At 41.4% G+C, this 8,748-nt stretch overlaps 1 protein-coding gene across 1 annotated transcript; it reads left to right on the top strand.

Annotated features, from left to right (window-relative positions):
* Positions 1–7,320: 7,320 nt before the first annotated feature.
* Positions 7,321–8,250, top strand: LOC150082391 (sulfotransferase ssu-1-like). The gene has a single exon (XM_090380507.1). It carries the CDS (start codon positions 7,321–7,323, stop codon positions 8,248–8,250), a length of 930 nt encoding a protein of 309 aa, XP_090236633.1.
* The last annotated feature ends 498 nt before the right edge of the window (positions 8,251–8,748 follow it).

The following is an 8,748-nucleotide window of genomic DNA, read 5'->3' as shown; positions in this document are numbered from 1 at the left end:
GGAAATCTGTCTGACCAATTTGATTGGATACTATGATGTGGTCAGAATGGAACAGGAAGCAAAAAAATAACTTTGATATCATATACTTGTATTTTAGGGAAGCTTCTGACACTGTTGCACATGGAAGACTACTGTATCATTTGGAACAGTGTGACATTACGGCCAAGTTGCTGCTATTGATAAAGGAATGGTTGAGTGGGAGAAGACAGACAGTAGTAATCATTGACACTGCTCTTCGTGGACTAATGTTATTAATGGAGTCCCCCAGGGTTGGGTATTTGGCCAATTGTTGTTTTATGTATTTATCAATGATATTGATGAAGGTATATCAGGTTTAATGTCCAAGTTTGGGGACGATACGAAGGTTGGCAGGGTTGTTAATGATGCTAACGACAGTCACCATCATCAGCCATTTTCAGTCCACTGCAGGATGAAGGCTTCTACAGCAACTTTCCATTTCTTTCTGTTTTGTGCAATGGCCATCCATTTACCAGCCATTAACCACGAATTTCATCTGTCCGTCTTCGTTTTCATCTGTCTTCTTGGGTACCATTCTGTTATTTTCTTAGTCCATCTGTCATCAAGTCTTCGAGCTATGTGTCCTGCCCAAGACCATATTAGTTCTTTAGTTTTGATAAGAATGTCCTTTACTTGTGTCTGCTGCTTAATCCTTGTGTTTCTCTTCTTGTCCAACAGTCTGATTCCTAATATAATTCGTTCCATTCTTCGCTGTGTAGTTCTCAGCTTCTTTTCCATTCTTTTGGTGAGTGCTCAAGTTTCACATCTATAAATCATGGTGGGGAGTATACATTGGTTCATTATTTTACGTTTTAAACAAATTGGGATATTGCTCCTCAGTGTGTGACTATATTTCCTGAGTGCTATCCATGGGAAATTTATTCTACCCTTGACTTCCAGCAGTACAGGATCTAGAAAATTTGAGCAGGTGGACTGAGAGATGGGAGCTGAAGTTAGCAGCAATCCTCCCCCAGAGTAATCATCTGTGTGGTACTATACGAGACGAATCCCAAATGAAAATATATAACTGCAGCAAAATACCGAAGTAGTCAACAACTTCAGGTACTGTGGAGGCAGCATTTTCTCCCACGAGATTAAGGGAATGAGCTGCGCACCGCACGTATTCTGCGTACTTATTAATGTTTTTAAAGAGTGCTTGCAGCCCTTTGTCCTCACCTTTCATAACAGCTCGTTGTCATAAGACTTGATCGAGAATGTTGTTCAACGGCAGGTTACAATCGTCCAGAACTTGTTTCACTTTTTGTTGAATAAAGTCACACACAGAAGTGTGACGGTGGGGAAGTCGTAGTGGAGAGAGACAGTGGTCTTAACCGATTGTGGTTAAAATATCTTACTTTTGCAAATTTTACAAAACCATACGACCATGTAAACGCATTGCTAGAGCCCCTCTCGGGGCCTTGGAAGGGGCTTGTGCAAGTGAAGGGCCCTTAAGCTTTATTAGTTTCACGGTAAATTTGCCTCTGCCTCCAGTAAAACAGAAAATCGACCACAGACACGCAATTTACAGACAGTATATATGGAGCAATATGGCTTTGCTGATGTTCCTCAAGTCTTACTACTACTACTGACCTGTACTCAAGATGCGGCCTAAATATTACTTTAGGCTGTATCTTGAATGCTTTAGGATAGCTCATAGGGTTCTGTCATAGTGGCATAGTATTTAGGATCTGGCACCACTGGTGGTTACCCACATCTGCGTCGTATGTGCTCTGTGATGCAATTCTTGTTTTTTGAGGCGGTCTTCGGCTCTGTGATGGAATGCAGAACTACTACAAATGCCAGAAAAAAGTGTCTGGTTTATGTGCTTTGTTCTGTTGTTGTGTTTCTGGCTGCTTGGCCGCAGGACCTAGTGGGACACTACGTTGCCTACCACCACCACCACTGGGAGGTGAGCCAAGCTGCCCATCATACTCTGGCTGTCCTCTGCCAGGGTACTTTTAAAAAAAAAAAAAAAAAAGTATTGTATATATCTGTTTAATATAATAATTAGTGGGTATAAGTGAGGATAATTTGTAGAAGTTCTTCACTAGTAATTCATTTGTTGACACCCACTGGTATTGCACTACATCCGGTGGGTGCAGGACTTGTGCATTCGGCACAAATACATAACGTAATAGAGAAGGGGACCGGGCGACAGCAGTCTTATATTGGCGGTGGTAAAATACCTCGCACATGTTTTTAGGCTAGATTTGTTGAGGTTCTACTCCAAAACAGATGAACTAGCTGGAGATGGGCTTTGCCTAGGAGCCACCCTTCACTCTGGGATACACGTACGAAGTGCACCAGGAGGTATAATATAATGTCTTATATATGTGTGATGAGAATGTTAATGTATATAAAATTGTATATATATATTTTTGTAAATATTGTATATATATATATGTGTGTGTGTGTGTGTGTGTGTGTGTGTGTGTGTGTGTGTGTGTGTGTGTGTGTGTGTGTGTGTGCACAAATAAATGGAATGGAATGGAAATGTCCTCTGCCAGGGTTGCCTAAGCTTCCTGATAGAGGCCATAAAAAAAAAGGTTTTGTTGAAGAGAGTATACGGGGAGTAAGAAGAAGAAGAGCTCAGAAAGTGGGGAACAGTAGTTAGAGTGGACTAATAGGGAAGGCAGTCCACTCAAAGTTAGACGAAAGTGGGGGATGGAGAAGAGGGGTTGAAAGTCGCAGGAGCAGGTGCCTCTGTGTGAGCGCCATTAGCCTTGCACTCTCTGAGTATCCGCACTCTGAGGAGTGTCAGCCTGAATTCTACCCCTATCGAGTTAGCAGGGCAACTTGCCTTTGAAATCCTGCACCAAGGGTGCTTGCATTATTCTACACCAGTCGGGTTCCGCAGGTGTGGTGCGTTGTTCTGTTCCGTCCTGAGGTCCGCAAGTCTAGATCGTCTATAAGTGAATATAGCCTGGGCGCAGTGTGTTAAGGCTAGGCATGTGGCTTCTTCTTGTAGTAAAGTCGACTCCTGATTGCAGGGGTTTTCTTGTATCTCTGTGAGGAACGGAAGTCTAACGTTGTCGTAAGCGGGACACTCATACATAAGGTGTTCCCAGGCCTCCTCTTCACCACAGTGGCAATATGGATTATTTTCTCTTCCCATTGTTCTTAGATTTTGCTGAAACGGTCCATGCCCTGTAATTAGGAAGGCGACTTGCAATACAGATACAAAGTACAAAGTACAAAGTATGTTGAGGGTCAAACGGCACCAGGAATTTCTCCCATCTCCGCGAGTGTTCGCTGTATCGAGGGACAGTACTCTGTCAAGACTAGAGATTTAAAAGTGTGTGGATCATGTGTTGTGTAGTATGTTGTGCCCATTGTTCTTCTGGCCTATTGGCCGTCGAGCCCCTGATGAGACCCGACGTTGTCCGTACTATGCCAACGAGGAGGCTGGCCAGGTGTACCTTGAAATTTATTATACTCTGGCAGGTCCCGCCGCCTAATTTCCTGGGATTTCAGCGGCTGGGTCCTATAGAAGGAAAAAAAAAAAAAAAAGATAGATAATCGCGGTGGTATAATTGCAAAATCGCTATTAAGTTAGTATGTGCGGTTTGTTCCCCGAAATTACCATGGGATTGTACGCTAAAATGACAAGTTCTAGAGGCCTAATGGGGCGGGCAATAATTTTGGTGCTAATTTAAATTTGGCTGCGTGGGGCTTTCGCGGTGTATAGTCAAAGAGAAAGGTAGGGAGACTGAAGGCTGGGGGGAAGAAAGAGAAGTAAGGGGCCGATAGGGTAGATGGCCCCTGCAGTCAGTGGGGCATGCCCATGCCCCACCAGAGGGAAAGGGGGATGGCAGGAGGAGGAGAAGACAGCGAGCCATCTCCCCCCCCCGCCAAGGAATAGGAGTGAAAGCAGGCTGGTCAAAGTTGCCAGCCCAGATCGCCATATGGCTAGGTGGCAGCAATGTGCTGCAATCATTTCTCTGGGAAGGTTTCCGTGGTTGTGTAGACATTCTGCTGGCCTGCACGGCATGGTTGTTTACTGCAGTGGTTGAGGCTGTGGGAGCGTCCTTCTCCTTGTGAAGAGGTCCTGGGCCAGCTGCGCGAATGCCTTGTATGTGTCAACTTCAGTTATGGCGAGGTCTTCTTGATTACGGAGTTTAAGCTGTGTTCTAGTAATGAACCTGCAATAGAGGTCCTCATATAGTGGGCAACTGTGCATTAGGTGCTCCCACGTTTCACGTTCACCACAGAGGCAGAACGGTGTATCACTCAGTCCAAATCCTTGTAGTTTGTCTCTAATGGCCCCGTGTCCCGTCAGCAGGTAGGTGGTGTAGAGGCCTGGTGAGAGCCACGGTGGATAATTCGGGTATACCAGCCGTATGTTGGGTAGAAATTTTCTAGTTATTGCGCCTTTGCTGGTGCAGAGGGTATATAGGGTTCTGTATATAGATAGGGTTCTGTCAATCATATACAGAAATTTTGACTGCAGAACCATATGAGCCATCCTAGCAGCCTGTATGCGCCGTTCAGAGAATTTCATGTTGCACTGTACAATTACCTGAAACAAGTTCTCTCAAAGTAGCATCCAAATGGTTGCTGTTTTGAGTGTTGTAGCAACCACTTGGTTTTATTTTCTGGATTTACTGCCACCCATATGCAGCACCTTGGATTTGTCGATGTTTAACTTCAGTTGCCACTTTTCAGCATCTTCCCAGTTTATCCAGGTGTTTGAACGTAGTGCTATGATTACTTTCATTAATTATCTTTGACAATTTTTTACCATTAGCAAACTTTGACATCAAACTCGATATAATATCATCAATATTATTAATCAATACTGAAAGCAATTATAAATGATTGTGATTTACTGGCCCTCTCTGTACAGTTGTTCGTTCACTCATCAGAGTTATCAAGCAAGTAAACACACTTCTACTCAAATTTTTCCTTTCCCAGCTTATGTCACAACAAACTGACTAAACATTGCACTGGCCACTCATGTCAACAGTGCAGTGCCTTAGATTTTATGTGCTTCATAACTAAGAGCGAAGCCCCCCACATCTCCTGTCTGTACTTTCTGTAAACATTGTACTCCTCAAATTCCAGTTTTGCGTTCTTTATATCTTCTGTGTGACACCAGGTCTCTGATATCCCAACAATATCTGCCTTTGATGTCGTGACCAGCACTTCAATTTCATGAAATTTATTTACCAAACTTCTAGAACTGGCACCTGTTCTTACTCTTATTTCCTCTAACGCAGTCCATCTATTTTCTTGTTCCCTGATGACTCCCAGCAGTTCCTGAAATACCCAGCAACTTGCTTTCCAGGCTGCTGCTCATTCCAATAGAAGCAGTGCAAGAATCACTTTCACATGTGCCTGCGGCCACTATTAACCTATTCGTCTGTGAATCCCCCAAGCTAACAGTTTTCCGACCCAACACTGTCTCGATAGCATCTGCAAATATTCTTGCACCCTTATATTTAAGTGTACCCCATCCCTACAGAAGCAGTCTCTCTTGTTAACAAGCACAGATCAAAATTTTACCCCGTGAGCCTTGCACAATCTCTCCAGGGCCAAATTGACTGACAAGGCTCTCATCTTAAACTCTCTCCTAAGTCTGTGCAGAATTGCAGACACTTTCGAATTGAACCCTAATCGCGATTTTTTTTTCAACACTGACCTGTTTCTTGTTAAAAAAAGTTTGCAGATCTCCTAGTCTTAATGTCATAAGGCCAATCTGTGCAACACTGTCATCTTTCGTACACTTAAAAGATGATATCTGCTCTATAACGTCATCTGCTTTTGCCCCTAGCAGACACACCCTAGTCTTATTCCATCAATTCTTTTTGCACAATATATTTCAGGTTTCCCTGTCAAGTCACCAACAAGAACTAGCTCCTTGGGGATCAGTGCATTCTGCCTTTGGGGTGGCCACTCTCTTGATTGATGATCAAGTATAAACTGTCGAGTTAATGAGGGCATCTGAGCGCATGATTGACTCCAATTTAATTTCTTCGAGGGCGTCCACCGTGTTCTTCAAGCCTATTTCTATTTTAAATTGCCTTGGACTTGCACTCACTTTTCCATATGTTTCTTCCAAGAACAGAAACATTTCCGGAAGTAATCTTTTGTTACTCTTTTTAACACTTCAGTCATTATTTTCTGAATGCCTTTAATGAACTGAAAATGGGTTTCCTTCAGCACACTTTTCAGTTTGGGGAAATGAAAAAGGCCCTAGGGTCTAGGCCTTGCGAGTAGGGTTACGTGCATTCATACACATGGAGTTGGACAGGATGTTTTTTTCACCTGTTCACACACAGGGATTTTTTTTTTTTTTCAGCCAGAAACAGGTGAATAGAGTGCTGGAGTATGGTCTTCATGGACCATCCAACCATCCTTCCAAAATTCAAGTCTCTTCCTTCGAATTTTTTTACACAGCCATCAGAACTTCGATGTGGTGTGTTTCATTGACAGTCTGATTTGGTGGTGCGTACTTGGCGATAATAATTCCTTTAATATAGAAGAAAACGAGAAACAACGGGGTTTTTTCGTCCGGCAAATCGACCAGAGAACACACGGAATTTACAGACAAGATAAATATATGGGTAGATGTAATCATTTACGGGGGGGACCCTAATATCATAATTATTTTCTTATTTTTTTCGTCTTCTATTGCACTGATTGCCTTTCAGTTTCTGAATACTTCAGCCAACTTTGGTCAATATTTTGAAAGTATGGAATTTCTTATTTTTTTTTCAAAACATCTTCACAGACAGAATCTTTTCATTCTTTGAGCTACACCATCTGGCACACACTTTTCTCTTGCCTAAATTTTCAGTTAAAATCTGTCTCGTCGTTCATCGTCTTTCACATTCTTTCTTCATACTAAAAATCTTTTATGTCATTCAAACACACGAGCTCTTGGCATAGTATCTTTCCCATACACTTTACATAGCAACTCATAACTTTCAGTTGGTGTTCTCTTTTGTTTTGTTAAAAATTTTAGGTTGATTCATTGTTCGATTCTTTTGTCTGTCACTTTTGTTCCACAGTCGTGACTTCGCAGACGACTATGGAACAACTGTCTTCTCTTGTTTCACAAGGGGCACTGGGTGGGTACGTTGGCCGCATGCTTAATCTCGTTATTTAATAGCCAAACCTCGTAAATCTAATGTAATTCTAGCGATGTATTACTTCTAGCTGTTAAAACTATTAGACACGATATAATGCTAATATGATATCGTATCCATTTAGAATAAGAAATATATCAATATTAAAGAAATCTGAAAATGTTTCTTCCTTTAACTTGCATTCTTTTATTTTCAGATATCCACACACACCATGGCAGTCGCCCAAAAGTTAAAATTTCAAATGATTGATGGCGTTCTCTTTCCCAATTTCTTCTCTCCTGATTGCTGCCGTTCTGCTTTGCAGTTCCGGCCTCGTTCTGGTGATGTCTTCGTAGTGACTTACCAAAAGTGTGGGACAACCTGGATGCAAAATATTCTTCTTCTTCTGTTCCGTAAAGGCGTTCCACTTGAAAATCCATTTGATTTCTTAATGGCAACGCCGTTCATTGATATGGTAGGAGCTTCAGTGGTTGAGAATATGCCTCAGCCAAGTGCCATTAAGACGCACATTCCATTGAGTAAATTCAGCTTTGTTCCCGATGCAAAATACATCTGTGTTGCAAGAAATCCCAAAGACTGTTGCGTGTCTTATTACCACCAGTGCAGATCGATTCTTGGCTTTGAATTTTGGAATGGACATTTCGATGATTATTTTGAGAATTTTATACGTGGACAGACTGCATATGACGGTTATTTTGATCACACACTAGACGGATACAACCACCGCAAACACAGCAACGTTTTCTTTACCACTTACGAGACCATGAAGAAAAACACCCGTCAAATAATTCTAGACCTCGCCAGCTTTCTTGGGAAAGACCACGTCGATCTTCTAGAGAAAGATCCAACAGTGCTGAATAGTATTTTGGAACACAGTAGCTTTAAGAATATGAAGACGAATCTAAATGATACCTTTGAGAAACTATCACATCCGTCTCCAGAAATGCTAAAATCTCCCTCAGTACCTGAAGGAATAAAATATGTTATAGAGTATACAATGGCACTACAACTGCCAACATCAATGCCAAAATGGAATTCATCCGTAAAGGTCAAATTGGAGATTGGAGATCCTTGTTATCTGAAGAACAATCGCGAAGATTGGATGAAAAGTTTTACGAGAAATTTAAAGGAACAGAATTGATTGATGCCTGGAAGCAATTCATGTAATTTAATCAAGTCAATGTAGGTGGCTAACAAAAACAACATAAAAATATGTAACCAAGTTACATTTGTGTATAATCAAGAGAATCCTTGATTATACACAATCAAGGGTTCAAACGATCAATCCATAAGAACTCTTCCAAAAGCAAGGGTTCTTATGAATGGAACCAAAGAGAAAAACAAACAGCACAGCCTTCCCAAAGATATTGTAAGAAGTCGATCTTACAAATTAAAATAGAAATATTTGTTTTGCCAAATAGGTACAGGAAATGTGATGGAAAGGGAGTATTAAGTTTTAAATTTATTTGTTTATAATCTTGGTGTACAACAAAGAAAATGCTTTCTGAAGTCCGCTTTTCTTCGTCCAGAATATATTTTGTGAGTCAGCCAAGAGCGAAATTTAGAATAATTAGAAAGATAGGATTATTTCTTAAATTTAAATTCCTTATATTTAAATATTCCCGGAGATCAGCTTCAC

This window comes from Mastigoproctus giganteus, chromosome 8 (genome assembly GCF_048544385.1).
Source record: "Mastigoproctus giganteus isolate SK-2022 chromosome 8, ASM4854438v1, whole genome shotgun sequence".
NCBI classification, from domain to species: domain Eukaryota; kingdom Metazoa; phylum Arthropoda; class Arachnida; order Uropygi; family Thelyphonidae; genus Mastigoproctus; species Mastigoproctus giganteus.
Note: the sequence above shows the minus strand (reverse complement) of the source record. Positions and strands in the feature narration are given on the sequence as shown.